This window comes from Mytilus trossulus, chromosome 8 (assembly GCF_036588685.1).
Source record: "Mytilus trossulus isolate FHL-02 chromosome 8, PNRI_Mtr1.1.1.hap1, whole genome shotgun sequence".
Taxonomy (NCBI): Eukaryota; Metazoa; Mollusca; class Bivalvia; order Mytilida; family Mytilidae; genus Mytilus; species Mytilus trossulus.
The window spans coordinates 19,120,649-19,140,657 of record NC_086380.1 but is presented as its reverse complement, the minus strand read 5'-3'; the positions used below and the strand labels follow the sequence as shown (position 1 = coordinate 19,140,657).

General features: G+C 32.6%; 2 protein-coding genes across 2 annotated transcripts; one reads left to right on the top strand and one right to left on the bottom strand.

Moving 5' to 3' along the window:
- Window positions 1–20: 20 nt before the first annotated feature.
- On the top strand, window positions 21–5,908 carry LOC134680662 (vitamin K epoxide reductase complex subunit 1-like protein 1). The gene is made up of 3 exons (XM_063539796.1): window positions 21–317; window positions 2,934–3,043; window positions 4,087–5,908. The coding sequence occupies exons 1-3, from the start codon at window positions 124–126 to the stop codon at window positions 4,311–4,313; spliced, it is 531 nt and encodes a 176-aa protein (XP_063395866.1). The 5' UTR covers window positions 21–123; the 3' UTR covers window positions 4,314–5,908.
- A 9,406-nt stretch (window positions 5,909–15,314) lies between these two features.
- LOC134727423 (uncharacterized) lies at window positions 15,315–17,634 on the bottom strand. Its single transcript, XM_063591804.1, has 3 exons — window positions 17,123–17,634; window positions 15,829–16,903; window positions 15,315–15,431 (listed from the first exon to the last, which is right to left on the bottom strand). Exons 1-3 carry the CDS (start codon window positions 17,632–17,634, stop codon window positions 15,315–15,317), a joined length of 1,704 nt encoding a protein of 567 aa, XP_063447874.1.
- Between the last annotated feature and the right edge of the window lie 2,375 nt (window positions 17,635–20,009).

The following is a 20,009-nucleotide window of genomic DNA, read 5'->3' as shown; positions in this document are numbered from 1 at the left end:
TAGATTTTTTAAAGGTTCAGATTAAAGTGAATTAATTCATATTTATTAATATAGCTATTATATGTAAATGTTGTTTGATTATAAAAAATAATGTTTTCATTGACATAAGCGTCAATATAAACAATGGCAAACGAAGCAACTCAGCTACGTAAATCTGCACGTTTATTTGGCAATGTCTTGCTTATATTCTGCACAGTTGGAATGCTATTGTCCGTGTACGCACTTTATGTTGAAATTCACGCAGAGGGAGACTCAAGTTTTAAAGCATGGTGTGACATAAATCCTAAAATGAGCTGTTCTAAAGTGTTTACATCAAAGTAAGTACACGTCAGCGTTTATAAGTTTTACAAATATTGAATAGATTACAAAGTATATACAAAAAAATTCCTTCTATTTTACAATACTGGTCTCAAACTATGTATTTCCTAGTTTGGTATAATTTTAAAGTCGTTTCCTGGTAAAAGAACGTCTTTTTTAAATTCTTGGCTATATTGAAGGGGAATAACTCTAAATTCACCAATAAACCGTTCATCGCGAGTATATCATTTTCAAAGGTTATTTATTGCAGGGAAACAGTGGTCTAATACACTTCAGTGAAATGATAAAAGTGTGACGGGGTTGCTTCCCTTAGAAACTTAGTAGATACTTAGTCAGCCGTAAGCGTTTGAGCTAAGGAAGTACTTCTTTAGCTCAGTCGGTTAGCGCGCTGCCTTGTAATACAGAGGTCCCGGGTTCGAGTCCCGGTGGATCCAAGCAATTTTGTAATGAAATTAGTGCTCTCCGGTTACATTGGCGCCCAACAAGAATAACCCACGGTTAGAAGAATTACCTAGCCAGGTTAAAATATAAATATAAAAAAGATGAAAATATCATCATTATAGAGTATAATGACGCTTGAGGTGGGGGAAGTGTGACGGGGTTGCTTCCCTTAGAAACTTAGTAGATACTTAGTCAGCCGTAAGCGTTTGAGCTAAGGAAGTACTTCTTTAGCTCAGTCGGTTAGCGCGCTGCCTTGTAATACAGAGGTCCCGGGTTCGAGTCCCGGTGGATCCAAGCAATTTTGTAATGAAATTAGTGCTCTCCGGTTACAAAAGAATTATCGAATTTGTTATATGATCATTTATCGTTTCCTTTAACAAAGTTCTGAGGGTTGCCGCATACATGTACTATTGAAATGTAGAAATAAAAGCCTGTTCAGTACTTTTAAAGTTCCATTGTTATGGTAAATGTCGTGACACAATGGCAAAAGTCACCTTTAATTTTATTTTTTCAAATATTTACAATTATAATTGTTGTAATTTTTTATCTAGTAACAAACGTTTTATATTTCTTTTAGACTTCATTGTTTTGTCTTCTCTGACAATTTGTAACTTTATTAAAATAATTATGAAAAAAAATGTCTTACAATAATAATAAGTATCTATACAACTGTAAGTGTATGAAAATATACATGGTAATTAATTTTTTTTCACAAAATTCAAATATGTACAAGATTGATTTTACGGTAGGAAGCATTAAAATGAATATCATGAAAAGCTTGAGAACGAAGTTAGGTGTTTAAAAAGGAAGTAGCCACATGTTCACTTGAACATCATATTTTTATGGAGTTTGTTACTATAAAAAAATATATTTTTTTTATTAAGAATGTCACTTAAATATGTGTTTCAACTAATGTGCTGATTTTTTGTTGTTGAGGATAGGTAGGTAGGCAATATCGTTTTATTTAACACACATTTTTTAGCTGGTTACTACAAGGGAATCAGTTTGTCTTTATCCAGTGCTTGTTCCAAAATGACATAAAAAGTGTTAGGGTAGGCACTAAAAACTAGGCTAAGGGTAGGTTTAGCTGAAACACATGTATTAATTTTTTTTGGCCTAACCAGATGTATCTGTTATATTTTTGTAAACAGACAGTTGTATTCTAAGAAGGATTCTTCTGTGGATGGATAGATGGCCATGGGTGGTTGGCTATTAAACATCTACTGGCAAACTGAATTTCTTCTGTGGATGGATAGATGGCTGGTTGGCTATTTAACGTCTACTGGCAAACTGAATTCAGATTGAGGATAATGCTATGCTAGTGCGATATGAATATATATATATACTGCTTAGTATTAGATTGACATGCTGTGTTGAATTTTTAACGTGCTAGTTAACAAAGAAACAGTCCACAAGAAGACATGTCACCCTACCCGGACACATTATTCTGACTCAGAGACGACCAGTCTTTGCTCTTACTCCTTAGTTTGCCTTCTGCTTACTGGAGTAGCAGCAAAACAAACTGTACAGTATTTGGTTTGACTCGGCCAGTGTTCGAACTGACGACTACGAGACCACCGATTTACATTTGTCTACTGATCTAGAACTAAGTGTCAATTACCTAGGTTTATATTATAATTTCCGAAATCATTGTCACAAAACCTTATGCAGACACTGCTTTAACATTTCGTTTAATCAGGAGTCATTTAAAAACTGATGTGTGATGCAATCATGATACTTGTTTAATATGAATACTACAATCGATATTTTGTTTCTGAGTTCATGCCTCATTGTTTCATTCCAATCTGAAATTAGATCAAACTTTACCGGTATTTTGAATTCGCCTTGTCAACTTAGTCGATGGCACCGTATCGTCAAATTTAGGCTAAGTCTGTGGTTTAAGTTTTTTTTACAGATGAAACTTTGTCACACATTCACGAAATATTACGCATCTTGGTTATCTTAAAATGATGATGACGATGGACTGACTGTATATAAACTTCGAACACATTTTAAATGTATATCCACGCAGTACGAGAACATAGTCAGTTGATTTTTTTCAACTATAAAATATAAAGATATAAATTAATTAAAAATAGTGTTTACACCATTATTTATATTATCAAGATGTGCGGTAAAATGTTGAGGATTGAATTTTTGTTTATTATCTTCAGGTACGGAAAAGGTTTTGGATTATTGGAGTACATCGTCGGAAAAACAAGTGTACTAAATCAACCAAATAGTATTTTTGGTATGATGTTCTACATCCTTCAAATAATATGTGGTATGTCTTTAATTAATAAGATTTTCGATTTGCGCAAAGATATTTTGTTTTAAGTACTTGATGGAGTCGAGGGTATCACAAGCCCAGTAGCCAGTACTTCGGAACTAGCATGACAATACGGATTTTGTGTTATTTAAGTTTGCTGTTACAAAATTTTGGAAATTATTTAAAATTAAAGAACATGTTTCACTCATGCAGAGCTCTGATTCCTTGCCCTGATTTTGCTCTACTTTATGTCTATTTTTCTTTAACGCTCTTCCTCCTTTTGATAAAAGAGGGGCGAAAGATACCAGAGAGACAGTCATACTCATAGATCGAAAATAAACCGACACTGCCATGACTGAAAAAGATAAAGGACAAACAGACACATAAAAGTACACAAGACACTGCATAGAAAACTAAGGACTAAACAACACGAACACCACCAAAAACTTGGGGTGATCTCATGTGCTCCGGTAGAGTAAGCAGATCCTTCTCCACATGTGACAACCGTCGTATTGCTCATGTTTATTATTACAAACCCGGTAAATAGATTAGTTCTGATAGTCGTATCGTGAAAAAGGGATTTTAGTCACGACATAAGGAACATATCCGAAATCATCTGCGAAACAGGATTTCCATAACGGCCAAACGACTCATGATGGCGTCCGTAAAATTTACAAAGGGATGATTTCGTCTTTACCATTTTGAACTCTTGGTTATATAGCTTCCTTGTGAGCAGCAACCCTCTATCAAGGAAATCATGATAGCTAGAAACACAGTCCCGGGAATATCGTATCAAGATAAGCTTAATATTTTCAGATATGTTGGCCTCGATTAACACTGAAGAGACATTTATTGTTGAAATGCGCATCTGTTGCATACAAATGATTAGCGTTTATGTTATAACACAATAGACGTATAACTTACCATGTGCAAAACTAGTTCATAACGTACGATACGAATTAGTTGAACACAATACTAATATTAAAATGTACGATTTAAGAACATGTTTTGCCTCAGGGTATGTTGCCCATAAAATACTTTTATTTTGTTTATTTCAGCAATGACGGTATCCGGCAGTCTAGCAAGCTTAGCTTTAGGAACAAGTATTGTGGCGAACTTTGGCTCCGCCTACCTGGCGTATATAATAGTATATATACTAGATGATGTGTGTGTGGTGTGTGTTTCTACTTATATAGTCAACGCTGTAATTTTATACTGCTGTTATCAAAGATATTATAAGATTGTAAATATTGTCAATATTGCCAAAAGTAAAAAGCAAAAGTGATAGAAAAGGACAAAATACTCGATTCAAGGTGTCTCGCCTCATTGTCTCATTGCTTCAAATGCCAAAGTGTCTTACAGTTTGAGATTATCATACAAAAAGTCTGGTTATTTTGAACTTATTTGTAGAAACGAATATGGAAGGCTTAGCTTAGTATACTAACTAAAATACAAAAGCATATATATGTCACTCTATATCATTTTATATCTCTTGGCTTAACAAATGATAATGTTAACAAGTGGTTTACTATTAAGTTAACGTAGCATCGTTGTTTTTAATATAGTGCCATATATTTTTCTCATCTAATCAAAAGGTTTTTTTTCATGTAGTCCTAACAGGATCTAACATAATGTTTATTAAAACTTTATGTTATTTTCTTTTTGGATTAAAATACGGGTTTTTATAAGAAAATAGCACTTTAAGAATTTGTTCCGTCCTATGTAATTTCAAATTTAAATGAACAATAAAAGTGTAGATTTAACGTCAGTACTTAGTCTTTTAACTTGTGAAAATAAATATTAATAGTATACAAGAATATAAGGTAATAAATAAACTCAATGTATTCAACCAATTCCATTTAATCCAGAGTTTTATATTAAAAAGTCGTTATTCTTGCCAGGACATTCCAATCGGGTGTGGCAGCTTATTGTTACATTCCACACAGCCAAACAGCGGACAGAATAGACTATAATAGGTTGTAAAATGACTACAGCAGGTCCAGTGACAAATATAACATATGGATTACGCAAATAACACGTGATTACGATATTTACTCGTGTTGGTCGTCTTTTTACAGAACGATATGTCACACTAATCGAACACACACTTCTTATTCTTAGTCTTTGTTCGTATTCCTTGATGTCACATCTTCGCTAGCCAAGGGTTACGACCCAATCCCGTGAACGGGAGTGGATCGTAGGATCGTAACGCTTAGCTAGCGGAGACGTGATATTGCGGAATACGATATATGAAATTGATGATCTCTCTCACTGAAAATGGGTCGATAATCCCGAAAATATCTGTTAATGGCACGGTAAATGGGAGCAAATTCGAAGAACTATGAATCAATTATAGAGGACCTTATTAATCATTCAGTACATTCAGGTAATTAGCATAATTGTGACAATCGAAATTTGATGTCAATCTCTTGTACAAAAAATGTTATAAGTAAAGTAACACTTTAGTATGTATATTAACAGTATATTTTTTATATTGTAAGCAAATTGAAAGCCAATTGTGAGTCAGTGAATTAGGGAAAGACCATTTAACTTCAAGAGGGGATTATGTTTCGTTCCTAAACAATATTCTGATCTCATATTTGACGAAAAAAATATTGTGGGCAAGTAGATGAAAAACATATTCGTAATCCTTATTTCCCCAATCCCCAATACATTATAGTGTTAAATTTTGAAGAAAACAATTATTTGGTTGATAGCTTCAAAAAAATAGCGCTTCGAGCAAAATAATTTATTACTGGGAATAAAACATAGACCCCCTACTCGGGGTTAAATGATTGTGCCCTTAGAATGTATGTGTCTGCACTAGTTGTTTCTCAAATTGTATTCGATATTGTAATAAATGCATATTTTGATATTTTATATTTTCTTGAAAGTTTTTTATGCTGACTCTGTTGGTTTCCCTACATTCGTCATTGAGATTTTACTAAATTGTACATAGACACGAGAGAATAGGGAAAAGAACAGCTGAGACAATTAATCTCATGCTTAAAGAGTGTTCTCTCTTGTTGCACAAGAGACCAAATGGCACAGAAATTAACAATCATAGGTCATCGTTCGGCCTTCAACATTGAGCAAAGCACATTCCGCAAAAGCTGTTTACAAATTAAGTAGAAAGGTAAGTTGAATAGAGAAAAATCTGTCTATCTTATAAATAAAAAAATAAATGCAAATGTACGATGAATGCACATGTGAGGTTTAACATAATTTTCAATAAATAAACGAAGAACGCAAGATTTCAAATGAAAGTTCAGTGTTGATTACAAACACAAGGATTTACTTTCAGTGTTTTATTTACAGACAAAATTTGAAGAGTATTGAACTTGTGTTACAACCATGTACTCGTTCATTTAAGGAGTGCACGTCTTTGATAATACTCAAAACAATAAAGACATTCAATTTCAAGCTAAGGATTCGATGTATACTACATGTAGTAACTACGCATGTTTGTCCATGTGATAATTTCTTGTTTTGCATCATCATCTGAGTTTTATTTAGAAGATAGTTCGTTAAATGTAGACCGTACATTGACGTCGACCTAGAATGGTTTACTTTATAAATTCTGATATGGATGGAGAGTTTTCTCATTGGCTCTCATACAACATCTTCCTATATATTATATATATATCTATCTAAAAAATGTGAGGTGTACAATTATATTTACATTCAAAAGTTGTAAAAACCACAATTTTTGAGAACTAAAACACCCATGTTCATACATAAATCGAAAGAAGTTTTTAATTTAAAAATATGGTACAGGCAACATTTCGTCCTTCATTAAGAGTGAATTTTAAACTAGGATGCGGTATGAATGACAATGAGACAACTATCCACTTGAGACCAAATGACGTATAGATGTAAGCAACTGTAGAAGATCAAATTAAATTATCTACTATTGATAATTAGCAAAACCAAACACCTAATAAAGAGTGCCAACCATAACCAAATGTTTAACACATTAAACGAGAAAATAAATACGATAGACAGCAACCAGCAAGAACCACTGAATTAATGTCTCATGACTTGTGACCGGCACATAAAATATGTGTCGGCATTACAGCCGATTTCATTGAGTGTGAAGCCAATGGTACATGTAATATCGTTGGTTAGCTTGCTTGTTAGCTGAACCGTGAAGTAATTGTTGTGTCAGGTAAACTACACTTCTTTAAGAGTAGACTAGTCCAGCAGATAACTAATCTATCTGTCTGTTGGAATAGGCTACTTCGGAAGGAGGGTAGTATACCTAACATAATAATGACTTCATAGTTTAGCTAACAAGCATGGTAGCCAAATATATTACCTTTAGCTACACACTCAATGAAATCGGCTGTAAATATGTTTTCGAACATACTCAACACTACTTGGTCTGTTTCCCCGGAACAATAGTGAAACAACACTACATAAGAACAAATTAAAAAAACAGTTGAAAAGGCTTAATTTATAGATAAGATCGACACATAACACAAAAAAAAAAATAGGGACATAAAGTACCGATCCAAGAGAACCTGCAGTTACTGAAAGCTACTAGTTTAAACTTGACTCGTAAATAAATCATGTGCATGTACTATATAGATCAGTACACTTCCAATTGAGAGCCGTGGTGTAGTGGTTAGTGCATCGGACTACTAACACAAAGGTTCCTGGTTCGATTCCCGTTTGGGATGAAAATTTCAGGAACTCAATTTTCGGCTCTCCCTTGACACCATTTGCGATTATGGTCTTGAGGAAACGATGATAGTCCGTCGGACGGGGACGATAAATGGCTGACCCGTGTTAAGAGAGAGCCACATCTCTTGCACGTTAAAGACACCCTTGTAGATTTCGAAAAAGAGTAGGCTAATATGCCGCTACAAGGCAGCACTCGCATCCGTAAAGTGGAGAGGGATTAATATAAGTTGCAAAACTTGTTTCCCAATCCACTATAAATAAATATGTTTAAACTAATTGATTTAATTAATATAAGGACTTCATAAACAATCTGAGAAAACCATGAATTATATAATTCCAAAATATATGTATTCAAAGGCCTAATGTAGCTTGACGTTAGGCCATAAGTCGAATTAGTCCTAATGCTTTATGTTGCATCAAAAATGTTACATAGATATAGGAAGATGTGGTGTGAGTGCCAATGAGACAACTCTCCATCCAAATAACAATTTAAAAAGTAAACCATTATAGGTTAAAGTACGGCCTTCAACACGGAGCCTTGGCTCACACCGAACAACAAGCTATAAAGGGCCCCGAAATTACTAGTGTAAAACCATTCAAACGGGAAAACCAACGGTCTAATCTATATAAACAAAACGAGAAACGAGAAACACGTATATATTACATAAACAAACGACAACTACTGTACATCAGATTCCTGACTTAGGACAGGTGCAAACATTTGCAGCGGGATTAAACGTTTTAATGGATCCAAACCTTCTCCCTTTTTCTGAAACAATAGCATAACATCACAACATAGAAAAACATAAGATAAAATATCAATTGGCAGACTTAACTCAATCAAAAAACGTATGATTACACAATGAACGAATAAATTTGATCTGCGATATCTGAATACAAATGCACAGTTAATTTTAAGAAAGTACTTCAAGTATGCAGTTTAAAAAATGTAGCTGTGGTTGTTGCACTACCTCCAGGGAGCTGTAACAAGAAAGAGATCAAATCTCAAATTAATAACATTACAACCCTGAACAACTTTGCCTACCAACAAACAGGTATAAGGGTGTTCAGACAGTATGGCATAGGAGAAGGAAAGTTTCTTACCAATGCATCACTAAAGCTGCAGTTGTTGAGTTGCAGTAATATTACAGTCGTAGAAGCTTTTGTTGGCCACCTTACTTCAATTCCATCCAGAACAGCCAGGCAAGGTGTTATAGTTCAAGAATGCAGAAATGAAGCATCAAATATTGCAGTAGATCAATCAGATGTTGATATTGAGGAAGAGGTTGATGATATTGGGAGCAACCTGTTTACCTGTTCAGAACCAAATTGTCTATCAACGTTTAGCTAGTATGGTAATTTGGCCAGACATTTGGATGTTGGTTCTCATAGAATAAAACCAATGGTTTCATCTTTAATTGATAAGGCTAAGATACAATATGCTAGTAAAATTGAACAGAAATTGGTTGTTTTACCTAGCTGTTGCCACGAAACTACAGAACGTGAAAATTCCTGCAAATTGTGTGAAGGATGGGGTCTAAAACAAAGACGAACTGTAAAAAAATTCATGACAACACAAATTCCTTTCTTGAAGGAAAAATTTTCAAAGGGAGAAAGAACTGGACACAAGTGTGACCCAGAAGAAGTTTCCCTAGAAATGAGAAGTGCTAAAAGCAGCCTTGGAAAAAGATTTTTTTTCCAAAGATGAATTTTTATCAGCTACTCAGATTGCTTCATATTTTAGTAGACTTGTTTTAGAGAAGAGAAAAACAGCATGCAATTCTTATGATGAAGAAGATATGGAAGCTGGAATAGCTGCAGAGACATTGGAAGAGTTACAAGTGTTGGCCAGGAACTAACTTTACCACTAACTTTGTTATATTATTCAATTTGTAGTCTATGCTCAATTATGGTATTTCTGTTTAATTGTCTTTCTTAAACTCTTTTGAGTTCCAATTGGTATATAGAAAATAGCCTGTTTTTAAATATTTCTGTATTATTATAAGATAAAAAAGATGACATTTATTGTTAGATCCCTCTCTGTCTTTCCATCATTATTATTTTGGTGTCTTTAACTTTTGGGGGATTATTCATTCAATAAGCAAAACATGATTTGCAGAACAGGATGCAACCCTCTGGCGCACTGTGAAAAGTCGTAAGGTTGTAAGTCACTGGCGTAGATGGAATAAGCTCGTAAACTTGATCTGCTGCAATTCAAATCTTGCTTATAGTGTAAATGTATTCATTGTTATGAATTCATGTCTTTTGATAAGGTACATCATAAATATTCTATGTTAATTTTATGTTAAAAAACTCTCAGTAATGGCTTACTGACTGAATTATTTCCATGGTTTAAGTTTATGATAAGATTATATTGTAAGAAAACCTATTTTGTCAAGTCAATCATGTTTGGTATGTAGTTGAATGACCATTGACATGTATATATGTTACAGTGAATTTGTATAATCAGGGATTATGTAGAATCCCTGATTTTTCAGGGAATATGTAGAATCACTAAAATCATTAGTAATTATATATAATCCCTGAAAATGACCAGTGATTTTACATAATCACTGAACATTTTAATAATTATTCTACAAATTCCCTAATATGATTTCAGGGATTATGAATAATTTAATGATCCTTTGTTTGATAAAAAAATTAATATAGACAAATTATATTTTTTTCTTTCATTAATTCCTTGCCAGATGAACTAATTTTGATTTTAAACACAGTGATATCACCAACACAGAGTTTCGAGATAAAGTTTAAGACTTCAAAATTAATACAATGTAATATCAACATTCCCTTTATAGCAATAGCTTTACATGTATTGTTTGTTTATTAAAAGCCAGTGTCAAATGAATATTCAGGTAAAAAGAATATGTGGTGTTATTGCCAATGAGACAACTGTCAACAAGAGACCAACAAGACACATAATTTAACATTTTTAAGTCACTGTATGGCCTTCAACAATGAACAACACCAATTCAAACAAGAAAAATAACAGGCTTATTTATGCTCTATTTTTAAATCCACAAAGCATGTTATCTGTGATACATGTAAAGCAAATGGTGAAGAAGAATATGGAACATTTGTGTTTTTTTTGTTGTTGTTAAAATGAACAAGACATGCAAACTGTGAGAACTTAGGCATCTAAATGTAGGAAATACAGGCAGAACTTAGGATTGATACATAGAAACAAATTTCAAAGGAAGCTTGCATTTGGTGTAACATTCTCATAGCAATTCCCAGTGAAATTGTAGGCTTTTTTCAAAACTACCTCTTCCCTTTTTTATTGGGAAAATATGCGTCATGTTCATCAAATTGGGAAATTTAAAATAAACCATGAATTTGACTGAAACTTCAATTTACAGACCCATTTTCACGAGTCCCTGCTTTAAAATAAGACCTCATTTTGTCAGTGATGATACATAAATAGACCCTCAAATGTGCACATATAGTCATTTAAGGTGGTATGGGAGTCTAAAATAAAAATGATAGAATTTGTTCATACTTTCCCAAAACGTAGTATCTATTTATACATGCTGAAAAAAATAATAAAAATTATAGGTCACCACGCATTTTCTCAAGCTACAGGACGGGACAAAATTACACCTTTTGTATGGATTATACAGGGGAAAAAACACTAGAAACTAAACAAAATGATAGAATTGTAAAATACTTCAGGAAAAGATAGCTTTCAGATACTTTTTTGAGAATATCGAAAGAAAAGATAGGGTCACCGTACGTTTTTCTGGCTAACATACAAAATAGGAAAATTCCATGTAGAGTCCTTCAGAAAATGCACCAAAAATGCCAATTTAAAAAAAAATAAAAACAACCAAAAATAATTAACATTTGCTAAAAAAATATAAAAAAGTTATATTCTGATAAATTGGTTCTTCTCAATGAAAATTCAAATAATATATCTGCATTCCTGCATCAAATTTTGCTAACTTAATGAAAAATCTGGACCTTTGTTTCTCTGTTTTTTACAATCCAAGATGGAGAAAGACACCCATACCACCTGAAGCCAAGAAAACTCAGTAACTATTGAAACTGCACTGTTTGGGAAAAAAAGTTGTCTTTGTGAGAATAATTTTTAGCCATTTTTTTTCAAATTGGGATTCTTCTCCAGGGGAAAAAGCCTTTATTCTCCTCTAATTTAAGGCAAACAATATCACTGATTCCACATGGTAAAACAGAAAAGGGAAACCCTAAAAACATAATGACGATTGTTTTTAAAAGTCTGAAAAAGAAGTTCGCCTGACTACAAAACATGGTATCTTTCTTGCTCTAACCAGTTCAAGGTTGCAAATTCTCATCTTTTGTTGGGGGGAGGTACCTTCAGATGTTATACTGAACACTTTATTTCACTTAGGCATGTCGTTAAAATTTGATTCGATATGTGCAGGAAAAGGTTTTCTAAAAGGAGGATATTGTGGTAAAAACAGATGTAAAGCATATTATTTTGATATATTGTGTTTCAAGTTTACATGAGGTGTGCCTCACATTTTGAAAAAAAAATGGGTTATCATTTTGATATATTGTGCTTAACATTTTACAATTTGTTACTTTAAAATGATGTTTTTATGTGATTTTATAGAATAAATAATTTCAATTTTATTCATTTTCTTTATAAATAAAGCTATTTCTTCATTTCAGTTATTATGTAGAATCCCTGACGTTTTTTCTAGTGATTATACATAATCCCTGAAAATTTTAGTGATTATATATAATCCCTAAACTATCCAGTGATTCTACATATATACTGTAGTATCCATAAAACTATATGACCAGACACCTTCAGACATGGTTCATTGACTTTTTAAGTTCAAAGTTAAAGTTAGGCATCTATGGTGCTCAGGAAGGGTAAGCATGGCTTGCATCTTGCATGAAACATACATATGTTTCTCACAATGGTTATGTTCTGGAATGGAGAAATGGGATTCTGAGAATGTGTTTGTCTTTCAGTAAATTATTACAACTGTTGTTAGCTGAAAAATCTTCACTTTTCTAATTTGTCATATAAGGTTGTCAATACAATTTGATTTATTAACCTATATCAAAGTTGTCTTGGTTAGAATGATAGAAATATAAATGATCTGGCTTAGCTTTGTGTTGCAAAATTCAAAATTCTTCTTACTTTGTATTAAATTTTATCGCTCAAAGATTTTTTTTAACCTTTTTAGCACTTTTAAAAAAATGTCTAATAAATAAGGTACAGCCAGCAATAATTGACATTGGTAAACAATCATATACCCATCTTTAATCATAAAAAAGATATTCTGTTCTCAAAACTTGAATAAAAAGGAATAATAAAATAGGTTGCTATGGCCTTTATTTGGTTGCTATGCAGCATTTTTCTTCAAAATATTGATATTTTGAATCTGATTATGTGTGAAACATATTAAGTGTTGTTTATATATATGTTAATTCTCGTGGTATAATAAAACACCGGCATTTTTAAGTCTTTTCTGGAAAATAAGATTTTTTTTTTTTTTTCTAAATTTTCACCAATGCTAAAAAAAATTGAATCATTTGCCACCCATTTTTTTTTATTAAAATAAATTATTATACTATAAATGAACAGGGAATAAGAAAGAACTTCAAATTAACTGTTGCGATTTTTTTAATTGGCATAGGAAAAATGGTGTTTTTCGCATTTATTATTATTATCAAAAAGTTGTAAGATTTATGTAACCATAGCAACAGAAAAAATAATTGTTCACTTAATTTTTTGGGGTATTTTATTTATAAAATAAATGATTAAGCAATGATAACTTATAAGATAACATATGCTTCAGCTTTTTGTTCTTTTCAAAGCTGAAAAAGTTGTATAGTTTGTTAAAATTATTGCATTTTTAGTCCGTATAAAGTGTATTGTATTTAGTTGCTATGGAAACCATCAAATTTGATAAAAATTGAAAAAAAACTTTATTTATGTGTTATTCTTGTTTCATCTGAGCATTAATCATCATTTTTATGAAAATAAAAAAAAATCACTTTCCAACCTTAGCTCAATGATTCATATCACAGCCTCTTAAATATTAATTTATAATTTTGGCAAATGGTCCCGATTTTGGGGGGTATTTTTGTATGATCGAGAATGCTTTACGCGGACGACCGTGTTGAATTCGAAGTGTTTGAGAAAACAAGCACTCTATCTTTATATCAACAATATGTAATAACTATATTTATGCAAAATCCTTAAGTTTTTGCACAACATTTTTTACGGGATAACATATGCACGTAGTCCAGCCCTGGCCTCAGTGACTCTTTTTTTTTTTTTTTTTTTGTCACTGACAAAAAAATTTAGACAACATTGCCGGCCATTGAGTGCAAGATATGTCAATAGACAATAGACAATACTTTATTAATAAACCTCAGACACATAGGTGTACAAGAGGACATCATATATACACGTATACACATGTTTATACTCAATACATTCACACTAAACATAATAATGCTACATACATGAGAGAATATAGCAAATGTCAATTTACAAACTACCATAACTTTCAACTAAAAACCAACATAAATCACAAGTATCGTGTAAGAATTTTTAAAAATATTGCTAAGTTTTTGTAAAGTTCTACATGACAAAATGTTAAAAGCTGTTTCAATTTGTACTCCGTTGGATTTGCAGTATAATATTGTGGAATATATTTATTTCTAAGCAGTTTTATTTCCTGTTTTTGACATTTAAAAAGATAATGAAATTCATCCCCTATTCCATTTCCACAAAGATGACAAATTCGTGCATTTTTTGGAATTCCGGACCATCTTCCCGTTTCTACAGGAATTTTTAAATTTGAACATCTGAGTTTTGCCATATAAATCCTGTCACACAGCTTCAACTTTATCAAATAGGTTTCCAAACGAAATTCCTCTTTATAAAATGAATAAAATGCACCTCTTGAAGAGTTATTCATTTGTGAAAACCAATGTTGGATGAATTGATCATTCAGTTTTTGTGAAATAATGTTCTTTAATCCCAGTTTATCCAATGGAAGTTGATTTTGCCAAATAAAACTAATTCCATTTTCATCAAATATGGATTTAACGTACGTAATCCATTTAAATTTTGTGGGGTTTTGAAAATGTAATTTGAGCATTAATTTATACATAATGGAAGATAACTTGTTATTTTCCGATACCAAGTTATTCCAAAACAACACCATTTTACGTTTAATAATGGTTTCCAAAGGGAATCTTCCGAGTTCCCCATACACCATATAATTTGGTGTACTGCTTCTTAATTTCAAAATGTTTTTGCAAAATTGAAGGTGTATTTTCTCAATGCTTTCTTTATTTTCAAATCCCCATACCTCTGAAGCATATAATAAAACAGGACTAACCAATGAGTCAAAAAGTTTTAGCTGCAAATCGACGGGAATACATATATTTTTTATTTTTCGGTATAGAGCATACAAAGACTTCTGTGCTTGAACAAGAAGTCTTTTTCGTGCTGTACAAAAGCTACCGTTGTAATTGAAAAGTACACCAAGGTAGCAGTAGGAATCAACTATTTCAATTTTTTCACCATATATCATAAAATTCTGATTTCTTTTTACTTTCCTTTTACTAAAAATCACTGCTTTGGTTTTGCTTGTGTTAATCTTAAGCTTCCATTTTTTACAATATTCTTCAAAACATACAAGGGTTTTTTGTAATCCTTCTGCACTTTCAGACAATAGCGCAGTATCATCTGCGTACAGTATAATAAACAATTTAACATACATTTCTAATGATTCCAAGCACAGCTTTGAAATATTAGTTAGACTTTCTATATTATTTTCCACAAAATAACTTTCTAAATCATTTAGAAACAAAGAAAATAAAAAAGGTGATAGATTTTCACCTTGTTTTACTCCTGTATGAGATATAAAAAATTCGGAAAATTCATTTCCTTTCTTGACACATGTTTTTATATTTTGATACATATTATAGATCACATTAAATAATTTACCTTTAATGTTTGATTTTTGCATTTTTTGCCACAATCCTGACCTCCATACAGTGTCAAAAGCGCTTTTAAAGTCTATAAAAGTGCAAAATAGCTTCTTACCAAATGAAAAATATATAGTAATTAAAGAATACAATACAAATATATTGTCAACAGTAGAGAATCCTCTACGAAAACCTGCTTGTGCCTTTGAAATCAGGTCTACGTGATCTGCATAATTATTTAACCTGTAATTCAACATGGCAGAAAAAGTTTTACTAAAGCATGAATTCAAAGTGATTCCTCTGTACATTTCGGGATCAGATCTTGATCCTTTATTTTTAAATATAGTAATCATGATTCCATTAGACCAACTGTCTGGAACAATTCCAGTATCTAAAATCAAATTGAATAGCTTAACATAAATTGGCATTAAATCGTCAATTGTATTCTTTATATACTCATTTAAAATTTCATCACTACCTGAAGCTTTGCCATTTTTTAAGTTTGAAACAACTTTTTTAATTTCATCTTCTGTTACTGGACAGTTTAAAAATAACTCAACATCGTCTGGTAGAGTATCAAATTCCAAATCTTGTTCGAAATCATTTTCTGTCTCAACAGTTTCATTTAATATTTTAAAATGATCATACAATGCTTTTAGAGATATATCGTCATTGTTATCTTTTTTTTTACTATCATTTAGATTATTAAGGATTTTCCATAGAGCTTTTGTATCCTTTTTAGAGATGTTACGCAACTCATCAGCAGCTCTCTGTTGATAGTTTGCAAAAGATTTATTTAATGTTACTTTATGTTCTTTACTAGCTTGTCTCATTTTACTTCTGTTTTCAGCATTTTTCAAAAAACTATATCTCTTTCGAGCTTTATGAAATTTGTTTCTACTCATCGAGCATTTTCTATTAAACCAAGGTTTTGAATTTTCATGTTTGTAAAAATGTTTATGTTTATTTACTTTCCCAAACGTTTCTGCTGCCGCATCTTTAAAATTTTTGCTGATATCTAAAACTATATTGTTTATATCATTTTGAGTTGCATCATTATTTACGGACAATTTGTCCAGTTTATTCATAACAGTGGTCAAAATACCTTTGGGATCATTGTGAATTCGATCAACGTATTCAGATTTCTGTTCACTTTTCCACCTGACAAAAGTTTTATCATTTCTATTGTTGATAACAATTGAATCTGATTTACTAAATGTGGCCTGAAGTCTAAAATTTATAAAAGAATGACAATCAGAATATAACGGTATGAAGTCAGCAATTTCAAAATAAACAATCAAAGGGAAGAGCATTGATGAAATAATTAAATAATCAACAACACTTGAATCGTTACATGTTTTCTCCCCAATATCTTTATCTGATCCAACTCTTGAATTTGCAATATATAAATTATTTTTTCTGCACAACTCTAACAGTCTATGACCATACCTATTAGGTCGACATGTACACTGAGACACTCTTTGTAAGGTGATTTTGTTTCGAGTCAGATTCTCATAATCATACAAATAATCTAATATATCAGCATCACAATCTAAATCAAACATACTAACAACTGACTCATCAGGTATAATATAATCGGGTAAAGACCCAGTTTTTGAGTTAAAATCGCCAACTAGGGCAATATAAAAATTTTCAGTGTTTGTAAGGATATTCAATTCATTTTCCAATTCTTCAAAAGCTTCTATAGTAGAATACTTAGAGTTTTCAGGTGGTACATAAACACAACCAAAAATTACATCTGAATTAAGTGACAAAATTGATTTCGAAAGTTTAAACCATAAAACAAATTGACTCTCAGTATTATAGAAATTCAACTCTTTTTCTAAACTCTTTCTATAAATAACAACTATTCCACCTGATGCTTTTTTAAATTTTTTTCTATTTTTTGTGACATAAATATAATCGTCTGGTAAGTTTAAATTATCTAAATCAGTTAACATCGTTTCAACAAAAATACAGATATCATGTTCAAGCAAAATGTCAATGAAATCGGGAGACAATAGTCTTTTCTTAAGTCCACAAACATTTAAGAAACAAATATTTATAATTTTTCGATTTCTTTTGAGGTTGTCCTCTTGCACCATTCCCCTATCTGCCAGAATTTGGTGAATCATCTGTGTGCGGTGGGCCAGGAGACGGTCCCTGTCGCTGTCTTTTGCTAGGAGGGGTATCACTAGAATAAGAACCTTTTGGGCTCGTGTCATGGTTTGTTGATGAAGAGCCAGTATGCTCCGTTCTAGTGTCCTCTAGTACCGTGTTAGGAATGTAGAGCTGGTTGTCTATGTATAGCCTATCACGCACAAGAGAGGCTTGTCTATTTTGCTGTTTGGCCTGTTTTAATACCGGATACAGTTCCTTCCGCTTTTGTTCAATTTCATGAGGAAATTGCTCCCGTATTCCGTATGGTCTACCTTTTAGTCTGGTAGCATTTGCTAAAACATATTCAAGATCACGGTGATATAGGAATCTTGCAACTATCGGTGCTCTTCTGTTGTCCCCCTTTGTTCGGAATCGATGGACATTGCCGAATTCGATCCTGTAGTCGATCCTCAGCTCATCGTATAGAAATGATCGCAAAAGCTCTTCCGTATCTTCACCCGGAACTCTATGCAATCCCGTAAAGATCAGATTGTTTTTCATTGACCTGCATTGCAAGTCAAGAATGGCTGACTTTAAGGACTCAATTTCCTTTGAATTGATGACTGATGGAACACCCGGTCGGACGATGGTGTTGTCTTCAAGTTTCTTAATTCTCGTATCATGATTGTTTATATTACGTCTGTTAGTTTTTACTTGTCCAGATACCTGATCGAAAAGATTGCTAACACCTTGGCAGCTAGTCTCGCAGTCTGACAGCTTTTTGTTGAAATCGCTCGCCTGGTTTTCTAATGTTCTAACCCTAGCTGACACCGTTAAGAAATCTTGTTTCAAATCATCAAGGCGCTTCTCCATACTTGTTTCCATTCGTCTCATTGTAGAGTCGATACCCGTAACTATTTCCAAAATCATGTTAAGCAATGTGCCGGAGTTCAGATTTACATCATTGGAAGCGTCAACTATTCTTCGGCTCTCTTTAATCAACCTCGACGTATCGCTCATCGACATTCTTTTTGATATGATTGGTTGTCCTTATAGGTGAATAGGTCAAATTTACTATAAAACAGCTGATTTTACTATAGTCCAAAGTCCACTTTCATTCAATGTTTAATGAACAGTTTTCAATATATACACTGTTTATCCCCCAGGGTATACAGGACAGGTCTCAGTGAAAATAATAGTTTCGTTGTTATCAAAAACTTCTAATATGGGTTCAAGATCTCCGAAATTTAGACAATAAGTTCAAAAAGTATAATATTTACAGTTGTTGAAATCTTACTCCAAAATCTCCTGTATAACTAACCGAAATCCATATTTTTGTTGAGAGAGTAACAACACTTCATTTTCTTTCTAATCACGTGATATAAAACCAGCCTCTTAAATATTAATTTATAATTTTGGCAAATGGTCCCGATTTTGGGGGGTATTTTTGTATGATCGAGAATGCTTTACGCGGACGACCGTGTTGAATTCGAAGTGTTTGAGAAAACAAGCACTCTATCTTTATATCAACAATATGTAATAACTATATTTATGCAAAATCCTTAAGTTTTTGCACAACATTTTTTACGGGATAACATATGCACGTAGTCCAGCCCTGGCCTCAGTGACTCTTTTTTTTTTTTTTGTCACTGACAAAAAAATTTAGACAACATTGCCGGCCATTGAGTGCAAGATATGTCGCATGTTTGCCTTGTACCAGACTTTGTATATTCATGAGGTCAGTTTTCTACCTATATATACAGTCATGGAAATAACCTATACACAATGCGTAAGGCAAGTTAAAGTTACAACTGATAAATAAAGGTCTACATTTTTGTATGATCTCAAGCTATAATATGTTCGTGATTTCATCACCAGAGATAGTCTGGAACTTTTTGGAATTACCTTGTAATTTAGGACTTATCAATCATCAATTATTACCATCATAAAAACGTGCCGATTCCCCCAAAAAAGTCAGTGCCAACCCGGGTGAAGTTGGTATATAGCTGTAACAGTGTTACGGTGAGTACAATTTATTATTTAAAAATTGAAATCGTCTCGATTGTCAAATATGCTGGTATTGAAATGAACGCTGTTACCAAATTCGAGTCTGGGAACAGTATATCTATATATATATAGTGTTCCTGTTCGAGTTAACTGTATCTTGTATAGACAAGAGACGGAGGCAGCTGTATCTCTGTGGTTCAGTTATTTCTCTAGTTCAGAACGATATAGT